The sequence below is a fragment of the Malaclemys terrapin genome, chromosome 5 (genome assembly GCF_027887155.1).
Source record: "Malaclemys terrapin pileata isolate rMalTer1 chromosome 5, rMalTer1.hap1, whole genome shotgun sequence".
Lineage (NCBI taxonomy): Eukaryota > Metazoa > Chordata > Testudines > Emydidae > Malaclemys > Malaclemys terrapin.
Window position 1 is genome coordinate 90,817,203 of NC_071509.1, and position 19,493 is coordinate 90,836,695.

Below are 19,493 nucleotides of genomic sequence, written 5' to 3' on the forward strand. Positions count from 1 at the left end.
GTCAGTGGGGTGAGGAAAAAATGTTTTTAAAGAGCTTACATTGTGGAATACAGTTCTGTAGGCAAGGGGTGGGCAAAATTCTGAGGCTGCAGAATTTCAGAACATATACAGGCCCTGAGTGTAGATTAGATATGGGAGTTAAAATGAACATATTAATGGAATTCTTATAACGCTCAATTGTTTGTAATCCCTTCCACAGGGATGAAGAAATGGATGGTGAATGGGAAGCCCCACAGATCCCTAATCCAAAATGTGAGACTGCACCTGGCTGTGGAGAGTGGGTGCGTCCCATGATGACCAATCCAAACTATAAAGGAAAATGGAAACCACCAATGATAGATAATCCTAACTATCAGGTAGTAATGAAATATAATAACAAAATATTGTATTCTTCATTAAAAGGTTCAGAGTTCCATAGAACAATCTGTCTAGGCTTTTATACCATATTTATTACTATGTATCTGAATCATGAATATATGGCTCTGATCGCATTTGACTTCAGGTTTTTTACTTAAAATAAGGTAATTAAGAAGCAAGCTACTTAAAGTATGTTCAAAAATATTGATGCATTTCTGTATAATGCCTTTTTCTCCATTAAGAACTGCTTCTGCAGAAACCCAATTATTTTAATGTGGTTTTCTCAACTATCCTACAGATACTAACTACTACAAAACTACTTTCTTTCCTTTAGAAAATTACATTAAAAAGGTAATGTTAAAGTTCTTCTCTGAGTGCTGTCCCTGTGGGTGATCCAGGCACCATTGATCGGAGTGTTGGTGCATCCAGGCACCATTGATCAGAGATTATCAATAGCAGTGTCTGGTCGGGGTGAACGTTCGCAGTAGCTCTCTCATGGCGCTGCTGGTGCCTCATCTAGCATGCGCATGGCCTGACCCCTTCAGTTCCTTTTCAACTGTCCTTGGTTTGAGATGGAGTCTGTTAGTGGTGTCACTGAAAACCTTAAAGTAAGATAGCTTAGTTTTTACCCTTGTTTGTTAACAGTTTGTTGCTTTACTTAGTATAGTTAGCATTAGTTAAATCTAGTTAGTTAGCCATCCACCACGATGAACTAACCTGCTCAGAACAAGTAAAACAGGTGTTAATAAATGCTGGGAAAGCCAACAGACATACTACTTGCCTCCAAAAATGAAAAAGATTCTTCCTGTGGTGCCAGAACAAACACATATCTGCAAGCCAAGCACCACTACCACTAATTCTGGAATACTTATTATTCCTAATGGCTTGCTATGAGCTCATTTAGAGTTCATCACAGCCTTCCATCAGCAGGTAGATGGGACTTTGATATACGCTCACCCAATTACTAAGTGATTTCTCACAGGAATACAGAACATGCACTCGGACATCCGAGAACCCACACCAACATAGGACTTAAATCTGGTGTTCAGAAGTCTAACCAGAGCCCCATTTGAACCCTTTGCCACAAGCTCATTACTTCACTTATCTATGAAAGTGGCATTCCTGGTGGACATTACATCCATGCACAGAGTCAACGAGATAGGGGCTCTCATGACTCACCCCCCCCCTTCACAATTTTCTTCAAGGATAAAGTGACACTTAGAACACATCCTAAGTTTATGCCAAAAATATCGTCTACGTTCCACCTCAACCAACTGATTCACTTATCTACATTTCATTCAAAACCACACACTAACGCTCAAGAGGCAGTCCTACACACACTAGATGTTCACTGTGCCTTAGACTTTTATCTGGACATAATGAAGCCCTTCCAAAAATCACCTAGACTTCTGTGTCAACAACAGAATGATCAAAGGGCTCTGCCATATCTACGCAAAGATTATCTAAATGGATAACCAGCTGTGTAGTGAATAGCACATATGGAATATAACACTGAAGCCCCCCGGCATCAGAACCCACTCGACAAGAGCTTCATCTACCTCCATAGCATTCTTACACAATGTTCCCATTCTAGACATCTGCAGGGCAGCCACTGGGCTTCTGAACACACATTCATGAACCACTAAGCAATTACTCTCAATTCAAGCTCAGACACAAGACTAGGCCTCGCTGTGCTAACCTCAGCAACGAACTCAACTCCGAAGCCCCTTCAATCCTCATAAGGGCACTGCTCTACATTCACCTGAAGTGGTGCACCCACAGGGACAGCACATGAAGAAGAGAAGCTTACTCAGCTTGTGCAGGAACTGAGGTTCTTTGAGATGTGTCCCTGTAGGTGTTACACTACCCATCCCCCTCCCCTCTGCTTCAGAGTACAAGTTAAATTCTCCACGGTAGAGAAGGAACTGAAGGGGTCGGGCCGTGTTTGTGCTAAATGAGGCACCAGCGGCACAGCAAGACTGCTACTGTGCACGTGCACTCCAACCGGACATGGCTACCAAAAATCTCAGATTGACAGTGCCAGGATGCACCGACACCTGAAGTGGAGCACGCACAGGGACACACATCTCAAAGAACATCCGTTATTGCACAAGGTGAGCAACCTTCTCTTACAGTGCAAATTCAAGCACTTGAAAATTGAAGAAATAGCAGATTACAGTTGCTTGTGCAACCTGACTTCTGCTCCTTTATTCATCTAACCTGTGCAATGAATGAAGGATTTTGTAATACATATAGTAAATGATCATGTAATAAAAGACTATCCGAATACACATGCACAATGGGGCAGAATTAAGGTTCCATTATAGATAACTGTAAATCTGGCATTTCCTAGCTTTTGAGTGTTTGGCTTTGTGACCTAAATAACATTCTTTTAACATAGCTTTTTTTGTATGTAATTTCCTAGGGTTTTAATAATGGGTAAAAACAACCTCTGTTGTGTAATTAATTCCCCATCATGCATCATCAGCAGAGTTTAAATGGCAGACCTTCAGTAGAGCAGCACAGATTTACACTATGTGAACTACAGGACTAACTACGTTAGCTGGCAGCAGGAGAAGGCTGTTATCCCAGAGAGGAGGGATGGGTTGCTGGTGCAATATGCTGAGTCCAGAGGGGTGGTTATGGGATGCCAGTCCAGCTCCATCTCTTCTCAACTGGGAGCTGGTGGAGCTCCTGCCCACTGTGGTGCCCCTGAAAAGTAAGGATGTGCTGGATCAGAAGTGGTCCTGGGAGGGGAAACCCAGCATGGGTTCCCCTCTCCAAAGTGCTACAGTTCCTGTGATGGCTTCTGGTCATTCCCAGCTCTGTGTGTACTATTGCTGCTTTTGTGGCAGCATGGGCATAGCTCTTCATAATGTTCATGTTCAGTTAAACATTTACAGCATGCAAGCAAGGGAAGGGAAATGGCAAGTTAAATGGTTTAAGTTTCAGTCAAACCTAGCAGAATTTTCATGGGACAAGTGAAAGGCATGTCTTGCTAGCCCTAGTGCTTTGTCCCTACACATTTCAAACACCTGCTGTGAACAATGGAGGGTATTGTTTCTCCAAGGTCAAAAATGTGTTATAATGGAAATCATTAGGCAATATAAATATGGGGGTTGCTACCAGCTACCCTGTCATACAACTTACCTACAGACTAACAGAACAGAAAGGATAGACAAATGGTCTGAAGGTAGTCAACCTCTTGTACTCAGTTCACTGATATTTCTTGTGAATACTCTGTTCATGTCCATTCTGCTATGTTATGAATCTGTCCTATCTACTCAAACATTTAGAATGTATTATATACAAGACTCTGGTATTTGAGTCATGAATCAAATCTAAAAAGGCTATAAACTTTGGTTCCTATCTTTTGTGCCTTTTGAACAGGAAGGGGTTCACTTTTTAATTTTTATTGATATGGGGAAAACTTAAGTCAGATAGTTTGTTACATTTTGTCTTGTCATTCTGAGCTCTTGGGAGCAAATTTCATATTCATGGACCAGCTGCTGAAAAGATGTCTCTATTGAACTCAGGAGTTTTACTTATATGGCTGATAATGCTGTCATTATTGAAGAATGTAGTTCATGTGGGAAGTCATGATTTCAAAGATAAAGGCAGTCTGTTAAATGGCTTGTGCCAGTACCTTAGAAATCTTTTGAAGATTAGGATTCTGACTTTGAATTTGACCCATAGTGAACAGAGCATCAGGGTGGCATATACAATACAGCAGTGGTTCTCAAACCTTTTTTTTTTTTTTTTTTTTTTTGTGCGCGGACCACTTGAAAATTGCTGAGGGTCTCAGCGGACCACTTTCCAAATGTTGTTTGTACCATTAGCTAACTATTGTTTAAAAAAAAAAAAAAAAAACCTTGTTAATTATTGTTTTTTTTATTCTACAAATAAAAGCACACAACTCATATTTTAATATCGGTAGTCTTACCTTTCTAATGCAATGGATATGCCCTCTCTCCCCTGCCACGGCAGCCTCCGAGCTGGGGCTGGGAAGGCGAGGAGTCTCTCCCCCACCGCAGCAGCCCCCGAGCTGGGGCTGGGAAGGAGAGGGGTCTCTCCCTGGCAGTCGCAGCCCTAGAGCTGGGGAAAGTCGTCTCTTTCTCTGGCCGCCGCAGCCCTGCACATCCCAAATTCCACCTACCCCCTTTTCTCACCCCACTGACCCCTCCCACTTATCCCTTTTTCCCCCCAAGGCCACCACCTCACCTTACATGTGCATCTTCTCCAGGGTCCAGGCACCTAATTAGTGGAGCCACGCCTGCACAGCTCCACTAATTAGGTGGGTGGTCCTTCATTCTTGTGTGCGGCCATCCAGGTACACACCTTAGAAGAAATGATCGGTCCGCGGACCACAGTTTGAAAACCTCTGTAGTACAATACTTGGAGATCTGTGTTCTACAAAGGTGGGCTGTAGCATTTTGAACCAGTTGAAGTTTTTTTTCCAGAGTCAGATTTTTCTTTCCAAGGTTTGACATTAAGCATTCAAGCTATATGAATGTATGGATAACTGTGGGAAAGTCACTGTCTGATAGAATGGGATACAATCTCCTGGAAGTGAATAATGAACCAGTGAGACTCCACACATGAGTTTTTGGAGATAGAGGAGCTTCTGAGGTTTGAGCTTCTGAGGTTCAAGCTCCTGATTGGTCAGCTGCTGTCTGCTGGTAGGGAAATCATACGTTATGCTATTTTTTGGACAAATGCCAGAGGCTATTGAATTGTAAATCTGATGTTATGAGAGAGATCATGCTTCTCCCAAGTGGTGTGTATATAAAATAATTATGTGCAAATATAGAGTTCTTATTAAAAAAACAGCTTTCTTATTCCTTGTTGTTGCCAGTCTTTTATGCTGTATTGTTACTGTGTGTGTTACATTTTTTTTTTCTTTTTGGCAATTCCTAGAGCTACTTATTCTCCAGGAGTAAGAATTCTGAAAAAATAATACCTTTATATGGAGAGGAAATCCTTCTTTGAGTGCTTGCATATGTCTGTTACGCTATAGGTGTGTGTGTGCATCTTGTGCAGAGATGCTGGAGAGTTTTCCCTAGCAGTACTCATGGGGTAAATTCTGGATGCAACCTGACCACGTTGTGCTCTGAACTGAGGATATAAAAGGTGGACCTGCTGGGCCTGTCCTTCAGTTGCTTCTTACTGTCTGTGGTTATTATGTGGAGTGTTGCTGTGCTTTACATCTTCATTACTCTGTGAACAAAGTTACTTATAGTTATAGTTCATTTTATCTAGCAATACTTGTTGTTTCGTCCTTTGGACATCTTTCTTCAGGTTTTCTTTTTATTTTGATCCAGCAGGCTTCCAGGCTTTGCCTGATACCGGGGGAGACTTTGAGAGGTCCCATGGTTTTAAGCCCTGCTCTGGCTGTCGGAAGCCAGTGCTTGATAATGACCTGCATATTGCTGTTTAAAGTGCTTGGGTGAGGGTCATGTTAGAGATGGGTGTCCTATCTGCCATGGCTTCAAATGCAGAAACAAAGAAGTAGGGAGAAGAGCACCTTAAATATATTCTCATGGAGAATGTTCATTATCTGCAATTGGAACCCCCTCGGTTGGCACAAGGGAGCTCATTGACCACTCCTTCTATGAGTTCTCCCCTGGCCTTGCCAACAGACAGAGGCTGTAGGAGATCCCCTTCCCTAGGGCTGTCCTCTTTGGGGTATAAGAGGTTGGACCCCTCCGAGCCACTGAAGCATAACATGGCATTGGTTTCTTCAAAGTCCTCCTCTGCAAAAGAAGCCTACTCTGATACTGAAGGTAGAGTGTGTCTTTTGGCTTGCTGCTCCCTGACACTCTCACAGTGACTCGGATGAGCCACTGACTCCAGTACCCACCCTGAGACCATCAAGGCCACTAGTGCATCAGTGACAGCAGTGGATCTGCCATTGTTGATTAGCAGGGCAACCATCATTTTCCATGCTGAAAATGCCAGAGGCCTTTGCAGCTGTAAGGAATCTATTGTTCCTTTTGGTACTATCATTCACCACTGATTCAGGATGAAGATTGTGTACCAGCACTGTGGAATGTGCCATGCTTATCCGTACCGACAACAGGGTCTGTATGGATCTATCTGGTGTCACGTTCATCAGCCTCCCCAGAAACTATGTCTAGACCACTTGTACTGACTCCATCTCTTCACACAGTACCGATAGCCAGGAAGCTTTTGCTGCTGCTTCCGGTGACCTCAGTCTCAACACAGATCCCTGTCTTCCTCTCTGAGGACTCCTCCTGGTACTGCTCTGCCTTGGCCTTCAGAGTATTATTACTCCTCATCAGAGTCTGAAGTAGGTTCCCAAGTCTCTCATTTCAGAGAGTCCAGGGCCTCTTCTGGAACCTGTTCCTGCTTTCACAGAATATGCTCTGCCTTGGAGGTGCTCCAGCGATTGAGAAGCTTGGTCTATGCACAACTGGCTTCTGGTACCATAACAGCCTTCTCACTGGCCATTTTGGATGTCTTGAGGGATGCTTCTGCTTCTACAAAGAAAGAAATGTTGCTCTGAATGGATTGCCAAATGACAGAGGCTTCCCTGTCCAGTACTGAGAGACTTCTAATGGTCAGTACCAAATAGCCTCTGGACACAGAGTTGGTGGACCTTCCCCAACCTGCCTTGGAACAGCAGTCTGCCTCAGCAGTGCAGGATCAACCTCAAGACCTTTGAGGGGAGGGGTAGCTCAGTGGTTTGAGCATTGGCCTGCTAAACCCAGGGTTGTGAGTTCAATCCTTGAGGGGGCCATTTAGGGATCTGGGTCAAAAATCTGTTTGGGGATTGGTCCTGCTTTGAGCAGGAGGTTGGACTAGATGACCTCCTGAGGTCCCTTCCAACCCTGATATTCTATGATTCTAAGAGGGTTCTGCTTTGTCTCCTCTGAATAAATCATCATCATTATTACTGGATGAAGATCAGTAGACGTTCTTATAAATTAGGCAGTAGTGTAGTCCATCAAGTCACTGTGGCAAATCCCCCTCATCTACTCCACCAGTGGCTAAGTGCATGGAGTGCAAATACCAGATTCCATCCCAAAGGTTCAAGCTGTTGTGTTTACACCCTGCTCCCTTCGTTTTTATATTGTCCACTGTGAATGAAAGGCACCATCAAGATCAAGCTAAGGTTACCCCCAAAGAAAAGGTTGCAAAAAAGCTAGACCTTTCTGGGGGAGAGATGTATTGAATTGTGGGATTATAGCTGTGCACTGCTAAACACTAGGTCCTTTTGGCCTGGAATGACTATTCAAACTGGGAGCCTCTCATTTTTTTTAAATAAATTGCCTGAAAGCTCTAAGGAATAGTTTCAGACCTTCTTGGTGGAAGGCTGTCTGGTTTCTTGATCAGCTCTGCAAGCTTCCTTGGATGCACCAGACTCCGTGTGGCAAGAGTTATGGTAACAGCAGTAACTTTGCACTGATCCTCATGGTTGCAGGTGTCTAGGATTCCTGCAGAAGTACAGCAGGTTATTGAAGACTTTTTTCTTTTGAGGGCTGTGCTGGTTTTCACCTCTAAGACTGGAAAGGCTTTACATGCATTAAAAGACAAGAGCAGTCCCTAGGTCTATTACACGCTGGCTACAAAGAGGACAAAATATCATCCTCAGTTCCAGCCAAGACAGCAATTCTACCCCTACAGGCTGTCTGACCATTTAGAGAGAAAGAAAAGATCACAAAGGAGGCAGCCTCTGTCTTCTGACTCCTTGATCACTTCATCCAGGCAACCACAAGCCTCAAAGCAGCCTGTTTGACAGTCTACCAGCTTGGATCTCTCTGGCTTTTTTCTCTTCCTTTGAGAATAGGTTATCCCATTTCCTAAATGCATGGCAGACCATCACTTCAGACAAGTGGGTGCTAAGCAGGATGGCATCAGGATGTACCCTATGTTTTTCTAGTCTCCCTTTCCACTTCCCTTTTCAGGGACCCATCTCATGAGTCTGTACTAAGAGAAAACGTGCTGATTCTGCATTCTTTGGGAGCCACAGAGGAAGTGCTCTTTCACATCAGGTTGGGGTTTTTACTCCCAATATTTTTAATACCCAAAGCCAGAGGGGTTCTTAGACCCATCCAGAACTTCAGAACCTAAACAGATGCATCAAAAAGTTTAAAGTTGTTCCATATGGTTTTCCTAGCTTCTGTTATCCTTTCTTTAGATCTGGGAGACTGAGATGCTGCCCTTGGCTTACAGGATGCCTACTTCCATGTGGCAGTCCACCCTAGCAGGTTCCTGAGGTTTATGGTAGTAGGAGATCCTTACCAGTTCACTGTTCTATCTTTCAGACTGTCATCAGCACCAAGGCTTTTATCAGACTGCCACCACTGCCATGCACTTATCTCCACAATGAGGATGTCCACATGTATCCCTACCTGGACAATTGACTGACACAGGGTCACTCCAGTCATCAGGTAGAGACCAGTATTTGTTGGACTCTCCATTTGTTCAGCAGCTTGGGCGTGAAAATAAACAGAGAAGTCAAATCATGTCACTTTTCCAAGAATAGAGTTCATTGGGGCAGTCCTAGACTCAGCCACTGCCAAGGCTTTCCTGGCAAAACAGGACCTCTGTGCATGGTTCAAAGATCAGCCATGAACCACAGTGAGGAATTACTTCAGGATCCTAGGTTAGATGGCTGTTTGTATATATGCAACCCCTCACACCAGGCTGCACCTCCAGGAAATGCAGGCATGGCTCAAGTGAGTCTACCACCCCCAGGTTCATGATGTGGACAAACTAGTATGCATCCCAGTCAGGGTCTGTTGTCTCTAAATTGGTGGATGAGTCAGGGCAATGTATATGGGGAATTTCCTTTGTCTCAGTCTCTCCCCTCAGACTTTGGTAATGGACGCTTCAGTGATGAGGTAAGGAAGTCATTTGGATGATCTTCTGGCTCAGGGCTTATGGGCCACTCACAAGGCTAGGTTACATGTAAATGTTCTTGAGCCATGTGCAATATTCCAAGCATGTCGTGTTCAGGGCAGGACCATGTAGGTGCTCCCTGATGACACCACAGCAGTATTTTATGTGAACAAGCAGGGAGGTGCTGGGTGTCAGGAGGCAGTCAGGCTGTGGCATTTCTGCATATGGAACTCGGTAACTCTTAAGGCAACTTACCCTGCCAGGAGTTCAGAATGGTCTGGCAGATCCTTCAGCCTGGATCATGAATGGCCTCTCAACAAAGGCGTTCAGGGATCAGTGTTTTGAATAGGAGGATTTCCAGCAGATAATTTGTTTGCACTTGGCAGAACAGGAAAGGTGCTTAGCTTTGCTGAAGAAATGGTCACAGTCCTGGGTCCATCAGACACTTTGTTTCCTGCTTGTACGTGTACCTACCAATGCCACTCATTCCTAGAGTTATTATCAAGATGAAGCAAGAACAAAGTAGAATGATCCTCTTGCCTCAGCCAGTCTGGAGCTAACTTTAGTATTGGACCTGTGCAGAACCTTTACTACTTCCACAAATCAGAGTTGACATTGCAAAATCACAGGCGAATATTACACCCAAATCCTTGGGTGCTACATTTCATGGCATAGTTCAGCAGTGGTTAAATACAGAGGAGGCAAGTTATTCAGTGGCAGTCAAGAACATCCTGCTTAATAGCAGCGCAGGCAACATTCCAAGATAGTTACTTACCTTATGAAATGGAAGTGTTTCTCCATTTGGGAAGCTAGTCACAGTGAGTCTCCTACACAATTCACAATTCAAAAGATTTTGGACTATCTACTACATCTCAAAGTTGGGTCTAGCTTTCAATTCCATTAAGGTGCACCAGTCTGCAATTTCAGCTTTTCACCTTTAGTATATAAGGTAGGACTGTTTTCACTAGTTCTGTGACAACCAGATTCCTAAAAGGTGGAAAGAGTCTATCTGTTCCTATCAGGAATCCACCTCAACCTTGGGACTTGAATTTAGTGCAGTCAGCTCTTATGGGTCTTCTATTTGAGCCCTTATCCTCCTGCTTATTACACCCTCTCAGCAAAAATGCATTCTTAGTGACCATCACTACTGCTGGAAGTGTTGAGTAACTGCATGCCCTGGTAATGGATTCCCCATACACTGTATTAAACAAGGACAAGGTGCATTTTTAGGTTCTACACCAAGGTGGTGTCTGATTTTTCACCTCTACATCAGTCTATATACTTGCCAGTCTTTTTTGCACAGCCACATGTTCACAAGGATGAACAATAGCTGCACACTTCAAATGTGTGCTGAGCCCTAGTCTTGTCTTAACCTAGGCAAAACAAATAACATTTGGGGTTCTTCACAGCTTTTCATAACCTATGCAGCATAATGGTGGGGTCACTCTGTTAGACCATAATGACCCTAAATGGATTACCAGCTGCATTATCATGTGCTGTGCTGCCAAAGATATATCACTTCCTGAGAATTTGACAGTGCATTCAACCAGAGTGGACTTGGCCTCCACAGCATTTGTGGGAAATGTCCCTAGTGTGGACATCTGCAGGTCAGCAATGTGGTCCTTGGTCTTTTGCTAGACACCTTGCAATTACAGCTGCATCAAGGGAAGATGCAAATGCAGAAAAGTGGTTCTACAGTTCTTTTGATGAAACTCCTGGCCCCAACTCCATTGGTAGTGACTTGGAAGTCACCTACGGTGTCATGGAATTATGTAAGCACTCAAAGAAACAGTTACTCACCTTCTTATAACTAAAGGTTCTTCAAGATATGTTGCATGTTTCCATTACACGACCCACCATCTTTTCCCAATGCATTAAATTCTGTCATCAGGATCCTGGTGCAGAGGAACTGAAGGATGGACTGGGCAGCTTGCCCTTTATATTCTCTGTTTGGGAACCACTCTTGTGGGCACCAGTAGGGAAAACTCTTTGGCACTGGTACACAAAATGCACACACATCCACAGTGTAATGAACATATGCAACATATCTTGAAGAACAAGGGTTAGGAGAAGGAGGGTACTTGTTTCTTTCTTAACTTGTAATCCTGCTTCTCTGAAGAGATCACTTTTGAGGATTTGTGTGTTCACCTCTCCTTTGCTAACTCTTTGAGGTGCTGATTACTATAGGATTTAAGATGTAAAGCCTATTGGTCTTGCTGTTTATCTCAAGATTTTATAATCAATTTTTAATTTTTGTAATTGGCCATAAACGGTTTTGTGTTTTGCGTGAACAGTCGACTGAAAGATTCCAAGGGCAGTGGTGTCAAATCACTGAGCCCACAAGTAGCATAAGGGCTGTAGGTGCCTTGTGCTACCAACCACTAGCACAACCCTTAGGGAGCAAACATTTTAAAGACTTAGAGGTGGTCAGTCCATCATGTTCTAGAGAAGTGATATGCAAGATTTTGCTTCTCTGAAGGGTAAGTAACTTCCCCTTCCTTTCTAACTGGCATATGTTTGGCTTTTTTAAAAAAAGTGATTCACTGCTCATGTTTTTAGTAGCATCTCTCTAATGACTTTTTTTTTCTTTTTACAGGGGATCTGGAGTCCTCAAAAAATCCCTAACCCAGATTATTTTGAGGATCTTCACCCATTTGAAATGACTGCTGTTAGTGCTATTGGTTTAGAGCTGTGGTCTATGACCCCTGATATATACTTTGATAATTTTATCATCTGTTCAGAAAAGGAAGTGGCAGATCGATGGGCTGCAGATGGCTGGGGCTTGAAGAAATTGGTAGCTAGTGCTAATGAGGTATACAGTAGTATTTACCATACTCATAGTAGCCAAACTGTTAATGTGGACAATATATTGATTTGATTACTTTTTATTCAAAGTGGATAACCGTTCTGAGAAATGTGCTAAATCTTTCTAGTTTGACTGCTTAGCTTTTTCCAAATCTACGCTCTTCTCAAATGTAAGCCTTTGAAGCACTTGGCTTACATATGGGTGAAATTCTGATCTCTCTGAAGTCAATGACAAAACTCTTATTTACTTAAGTGGTGCCAGGATTTCACCCCTAGATTTCAATACTCCTTGATAAGTAAGAGTAGGATCTTTAGACTCAAAGCCTTGATAGTATACTCACTCTAAATATGTAATCTCTCCAGGAATGGATAAATGACCATTTAGGTCAAATGGTAGGGTGCTGGCCTGTGCTTTCAGTGCTTCAGCTCCCACTAGTGCCTATGTATTCTCTCTGTGTGTGGCTGCTGTTTTCTTACATCTGCAGATCTCTAATGGTGCAAGTTTACAAAATTTGTCCTTTAATATTTAATAAACAATATTCTTGCCCTTTAGAGAGAGTGCATGCATGCAACATTATAGCTGGTAAAGAAAACGAAAAAATGGACTAAATTCCCAAAAGAGAAGCCTTTTACATGATGTTAAAGATTAACAAATGTCTGTACGGTACTTTGAAAAATGCAGTGAGCTATATAAATGCTAGGTTACTTTATTCATTATAGTGATTAGTTCTTTGTTTCTTTCTGCAGCCTGGTATGTTTAGTCAGTTGGTGACTGCTGCAGAAGACCGTCCATGGCTTTGGGTTCTTTATATCTTGACTTTAGCACTGCCTGTAGGATTGGGTGTATTGTTCTGCTGGCCAACCAAGGTAAAAGAAAAATTGATTTTATTTTCACCTTTTTTTTCTAATGATAGTATTGTAATTTTTTTGACCTTAATGCTCTCTAGCAGCAATATATTTACATAATTGAAAAATCACTTACAAATAAAATCAGTTGGGTTTTTATCGTAAATCTTAATTTTAATAATAGGCCTTTACAAAATCCCCCCAAATTAGAAAATAAATGTTAGATATCAGTTATTTAAAAATGTAAATGATTAATTTATTATAGAAAATAGAAGAAGACATTGACTACAAAAAAATGGATGTCTCTAAGCCAGTTACAAAGGGAGAACTAGAACAAGAGAGAGGGGAGATAGATGATGAAGCAGAATTGGAAGAAGAAAAAGAACATGAAGATATTGCTTTAGAAGGTAAGCTGAGCAAACAAATTGTGGTTGTAGACATGTCAAAATTCAAATAGCTATAGACTGCTTTTCCAGGCAGAATAATACCAGTTCTTAAAACCAGCTATTGTAGAGTAATAGGGCTGGAAAAAAAAACAGTGTTACGTTACTATAAGTAGTTCTTTGACCATTGCCTGCCTGGAGTCTACTCTTCTTTGACCTTTTTGAATAGCTGTGTCTGCTGGGGCTGTATGCACACCTTGCCTCTGCCCTTATGCCATTCTTTTCTCCACCCTCAAGCAAGAGTGCACAGTCCCAACTGCCCTGCAGTTTCTTCTGACCAACCAAGGCAAAAAGCAGGAACGCTACAGTGTCTTTTGGTCTTTCATCAATCAACTTCTTCCTTTAGGAGAGAGTTTTTAATGCTTCTAATATATAAATATAGTTAGTTGTGCATAATGTTAGGCTTTATACCCCTTCTGGATATTTGGTCTCTTAAGATGCTATTGAAATGTTCTGACATCATTTCAGATCTAAGACGATCATAGGCAAATCTGTGGCTTTAAGCTATGCTTATCCTATGACACTTTGTCCATCATCATTAAATGTATGTGGTGTTTCTCCTCCCTTGGGGAGAAGCTTGTTCCTAAGTATTCTATGTGCAAATTGTACTCACTCACTCACTAACTATCCTGGAGAGCTGACAGCTACTTCACTTTTTATCAGAAGCTATGAGGGTGTCATTTGCTGGCACTGAACTGCCTTAGGAGCCTGCACAGATCTCCGTCTCATTCTGCCAAGTCAGAAACCAGTAGATCATCAGGCCTTGAAATACTTTTAGACTTAGCTAAAACATCCCATGCCACTGGATCCAATACGGAGCGTGTTATTAAACCATTCTGATACCTTTTCACTTCACGGTAGCATTCCTCTCACCTGAAGTTGTATATAAGAAGAGGGGTCAGCACCTTCCTTGAGCACGGTCTTGGCATCTGTCAAGTTCTTTCAGATGACTAAGCCTTCCAAAGACTTTCTCTCAGTATTACTCTTTTCACTCCTTACGGAGGAAGTAACAGTCAAGAGGCAAGTGATTATCAGATTGTGTCTACATTAGTGTCTGCATCCTCTTGATGCCAGTGTTTTCTGGCATTGGTGGTTGACCTCAGTGTCAAATGCCTTACCATTGGCCACCTCTGCATGGTGGATGCTTCAATACTGATAGCTTTTGTTTGTATTAGTGCTGGTGCTTTGGCACAGTCTGTGGCAGCACTGAGCCATTCCATCTATGCCTTGGCATCAGAGGCATTAACTGTCCCCATGCCACCTGTACTGTTGACATAAGCATCAATTGCCAGTCCAGACCCTCTGGCATTTTCTTTCTATTCTTCCTCTTATTTTGGCCTAGTCACTGTCATATTTCTTGCCCTTGAATAAAGAAGCCTCCCTTGCTTCTCCATTGAGTGCTTCCCTTTACTGTATCCTAATGGAGTTCATCTTGGAAACCAGGGCCTACTAGAGCCTACTTCACTGCTACCAGCATGGCAGTCTGGGATTCCTGAGTTACAGGTTCTTTCCATCCAGTTCAGGCGATGCTGCATCTGTGTGTGGGCTCCCTCTTAGTAAGAGTTTCTCTAGGGGACCCACCTTTTTCCTATGAACCACTGGCACTTTGGGCCTATTGGGCACTTTGCATTGGTTTTATTAAAAAACTTTTAGTGCATCTCTTGCTTTTTTTCTTCCTTCCTTTTCTTTTATCTCTTTCCATTTCAGTTTCCTTCAGTATGATTTTTTTAATATGTACGTTTTTCACTGCAATGTTCACTTCCCTACTTTGTTCTTTTCACACTTCCACTGATCATCTCCTTCCTTCATCTCATTCTTTTCTCTTCCCCCTGTCTATTTCTCTCCTAGAGGAGAATGGTTCCGTCTGCCAGCATCTCAAAATGCCACTAGGAATTTAGAGAAACAAGGTGGGTGAGGTAATATTTTATTGAACCAACTTCTGTTGGTGAAAGAGAGACAGAGCTCTTCTGCGGGTCTGTGTGGCTCTAAAGCATGTTGCTCCCACCAATAGAAGTTGGCCCAATATAGGGTTACCATACGTCCTCTTTTTCCCGGACATGTCCGGCTTTTCGGCAGTCAAACCCCCGTCCGGGGGGAATTGCCAAAAAGCCAAACATGTCCGGGGAAAATGGCGGCTCTGCTCCTCCCCGACTCTTCGGCTCTGTTTAAGAGCCGGGCTGCCCGAGCGCTACCGGCTTCGGGCAGCCCCCGTGCCTCCAGACCCTGCGCCGCCAGAGCCCGGGAGGGGAAGTGCCCGGCTGGGGGCGCAGGGTCCGGAAGCATAGAGGCTGCCCAAAGCCCGAGCGCTACCGGCTTCACGGTTTGCCGGGCAGCCTCCAGCTGGGCGCTTCCCCTCCCGGGCTCCAGCTGCGCTGGGGAAGCGCCGGCTGGGGGCGCAGGGTCTGGGGGCTGCCCGGCAAACCCTGAAGCCAGTAGCACTGGGGCAGCCCTTTCCCCCTGGCTGGGAGTGGAAGGGAGGAGGGGGCAGAGTTAGGGTGGGGAAGGGGCAGAGTTGGGTGGGGCTAGGGGTGGGGAAATGGGTGGGGCCAGGGCCCGTGGAGGGTCCTCTTTTTTTATTTATGAGATATGGTAACCCTAGTCCAATAAAAGATATAACCTCATCCACCTTGTGTCTCTAATATCCTGAGACCGACATGGCTACAACTACACTGTATATCAGGGATTTAAGCAGAACAGTACAGAGCTCACTAATCCTACTCAGCCCACATTGCCTTGTCTAAGACTAGAGCAGGAAGAGTGAGCTGAACACTGATCACCCCCGCTCTGTCATATGATCTCTGCTAGCATTCCTATGGGAATGGCCAGTGCCCTGCAAGTCCATAGAAATGACTGCCCTCCAAAGTGCATTCACAGCAGCCCAGTTCAGGCCTGTTCTGCATAGTTTAAACTCATGAGATGTGACTTCATATGTAATATCATGATGATGAAACTTAATTTAAAGATACAAGTAAAATAATCCTATTTCTTAGACTACAGATTTCATACTGTACAAATAATCTCAATCTATTAAACCTCCAGGATTTTCCTCGCGTTGTAGTGTGATGTTTCCCTTTAGCAGAAAGGAGATTAGTTTTGTGGGAAACCGTCTTAATTCTTAAATCTGCATTAATCCTTATGCATTGAATCAAGCTGTACAACTCCGATACTCAGAATGCCATTCAAGATTTTTTCTGGTTTTATTCTGATGAGGTTCGAAATATTACTGAAACATTATTAAAAGATGGATCTTTTTCTGATCGATGACTAGCATTATCAAAGTAGATTTTGGAATGAAAGTGTAAGACATGTGGTGCCAATTCAAATTAAAACTAACTTGGATCACACAACTTCTTTGATTAACTTGTTTAAGAATTTTGTCTTTGGAATGGCTGTTTACGGTCCATACTGTTACACCAAGAAGCCTCATTGGATCTAGTGTTAAAGCCTAAAATCCCAGTAGTAACTAAACACATACTAAAGAAAAATCTTTAATTTCTAGACATGCAGTCTATTCAAAGGTCTTTAGACAACTTGTGCTTTCTGAGAGGAAAAAATAAAGGCTTTGTCATAAATCTCTCCTTTTCCCTACTTTCCTATTCTTTACATGAAACTTGTGATTCCACTTACCAGGAAGAAGCAGGCAAAAACCTATCAATCAACCTAAGAGAAGGTTTTGTTCCCTTTACACCGTTCTTTTGCCTCTTCATGTCTGAAAGCATGGAACACGTGGCTTCTGTCTTTCCTACAGAAAGAAGACAAATTGAGGAGACGAAGAAAGAGATGATAAAGGAGAAAAAGAAGACAGGAAGGAAAGATTCTCCCTCAGGTACTGAGAAAGGGAAGTAACCTGGCCCCAGGCTTGAAAATTTTATTCATTCCTTTGCTTCCTGCACCTTCTTGCTGATGTTAATACTTCAGGCTGATGGGCAGCAATTCCCAGGCAGAGATGTAAAAGGCTTTCTACTGGACTACTTCATATGGAATCTGCAACCATAATATAATTTACTACTAGTTATCTACTTCTGATCTTGACCATAGCTGTCACATCTGCAGTCAATATCTGCGTCTTTGTTTCTGAGTAGAGAGTATGGTGTTGATTTGACCTATGAAGTCCTAAATCTCCTGGGATCTGCCTATGAGAGAAACTTCCTGCCCCTCCATGCAAGACAGCACAATTGCCAACAGCAGAAGCATTTGAAGTAGACCTCCTCAGTTTAAGGGTGTGTGTGGCTGCTGGCAGGATGTTATCTCTAAAGGGGCTCCTCAGCTTTGTGACTTGCTCTTCTGTTACTTTAATATGACATTTCTGTGGGGCCAGTGGGTGGTGATAACTTGATTTGGCCACACATCCCCTGGTTTGCCCGCCATTCCTCTGCATGGAGCTCCTGACACCTAAAGAAGCATTCAGGTAACTCTGCCATGGAGGATAAGATGCATGTGCAACTTTTAGGGACAATTACATCCTTATTTATTAGGTAATCAGTAACTAATAGTACAATTGTCCTGTTTATTCAGTTTCTGGCGATTGCTACTTTTGGTGTTTAGGTTTTTCTCTATTATTTTTAAATAATGTTAGTGCTTCTGCAAAGTGCTGGATTTACAGCACTAAAAACTGAAGTCTTTTTGACAGAATGTGAACAGTGGTGTTTTGCCACACTGTCCTTACAGTTATATAGCTATTTTTTTAAGTAAACATCCCTAAGTCTGCATCTATATCAGGAAAACTAGGACATGTTGTTTTCTATTGGTACTATCTCTACTGTTGGTAGCACTGGTAGAGACTATGGTGCAGACAGGGATCAGGTGTTTCTACCACCATGTCATCTTTCCCTGCTCTGAATAAAAACACCTAATACCTGTTAATGTTACTATTTCTACCACTGGAGTTGAACTGGTAGTGAATTATGGGTCGAAATTTCCTACTGTAGATTAGGCCAGAGAGGATAAAATGATATAAATGTTCATGCCCATTCAGTTCATGGCACCTCTGCTGAGACTACCAACAAGTGCTAGTTAATATTTTTTCTGACATAGATGTCTGTCACTAAGAACTACATTTTGATTACTAATGTTTATTTCAATGTTGTAGCGGTGTTGGTCCCAGGATATTAGAGACACAAAATAGGTGAGGTAATGTCTTTTATTGGACCAATTTCTGTTGGTCAGAGAGACAAGCTTTTGAGTTTACATAGAGCTGGTAGAGGTACTCAGAGTGTCACAGCTAAACACAAGGTAGAACAGCAGATTGTTAAGCATAAAGCGTTAATATGTGTGTCGAGACCATTCCAGGTGAAGTGGGCAATTAATTCTCTACACTCCTAGGACAAAAGAAGGTTAGAGATTGTTGTAATGAGCCATAAATCCAGTGTTTGAGTCAATTATATTTTTATATCTAGCAGAGGTACCAATTTTAGTTCCCATGCCTGTCTTTTGGAGGTGTTCTGCTAGTTTCCTTTTGAGAATGAGGACTGAGAGGTCAGAGATAGTGATAATTTTGTGAAGCGTGTTTGCCCAAGGGTGATGGTAGTTATTTTTTTTATCATTTTTCTGTGTGAGTTCATTTGAGAGTGTAGTAATTGTCTTGTTTCACCCACATAACTGTAGTTGGAGCATTTGTACACTGGATGTACACCACATGTGATAAGAATGTGTAGGACCCATCGATTTTGAAAGGTGTGTTGTGGGGGGCATTGATCATCGTTGTAGTGGAGATACGTCTGCAGGTTTTGCATCTGTACGGCAAGGTCTGGTGCTGCTTTGAGTTGGTGCGACCTGGTCTGTTAGGAGCTTGCTTCTGATTGAGGTTGTTTTTTGAAGGCCAAAATAGGGGATTCGGGAAACCCATCAAGTATGGGTGGTAACTGTTTAATGATATTCTGTATGATAGACCCATAATTCCATTGTCTGTCCCATGAACCATCCAATCTCCGTTTTGGACTAAAATTCCATTTGCTAAAACAGTTGGAGATTAAGGAGTAGATTCCTCCTTTTTGTGTCAACAGTTGTTTGCAGTTGCAGTAAATGTTGCTTGAATGTCTAAATAAATGAATTGCTGGCATGAAAAGAGGCTAGGCTGAAATTGTCAAAATTGGGTACTAAAATTTGACAATGGATCTTACACTAGTTCAGTGATTCTCAAACTTGTATTGGTGACCCCTTTCACGTAGCGAGCCTCTG

General features: G+C 42.7%; 1 protein-coding gene across 2 annotated transcripts in view; it reads left to right on the plus strand.

Moving 5' to 3' along the window:
* The window catches only part of CLGN (calmegin), a 65,811-nt gene that overhangs the window by 43,657 nt on the left and 2,661 nt on the right, over window positions 1-19,493 (plus strand). For both annotated transcript variants that reach the window (XM_054031150.1, XM_054031152.1), the window contains exons 10-14: window positions 200-356; window positions 11,819-12,034; window positions 12,775-12,894; window positions 13,139-13,280; window positions 17,065-17,142. In XM_054031150.1, coding sequence (XP_053887125.1) covers window positions 200-356; window positions 11,819-12,034; window positions 12,775-12,894; window positions 13,139-13,280; window positions 17,065-17,142 — 713 coding nt within the window. The remainder of the gene's footprint in view (window positions 1-199; window positions 357-11,818; window positions 12,035-12,774; window positions 12,895-13,138; window positions 13,281-17,064; window positions 17,143-19,493) is intronic.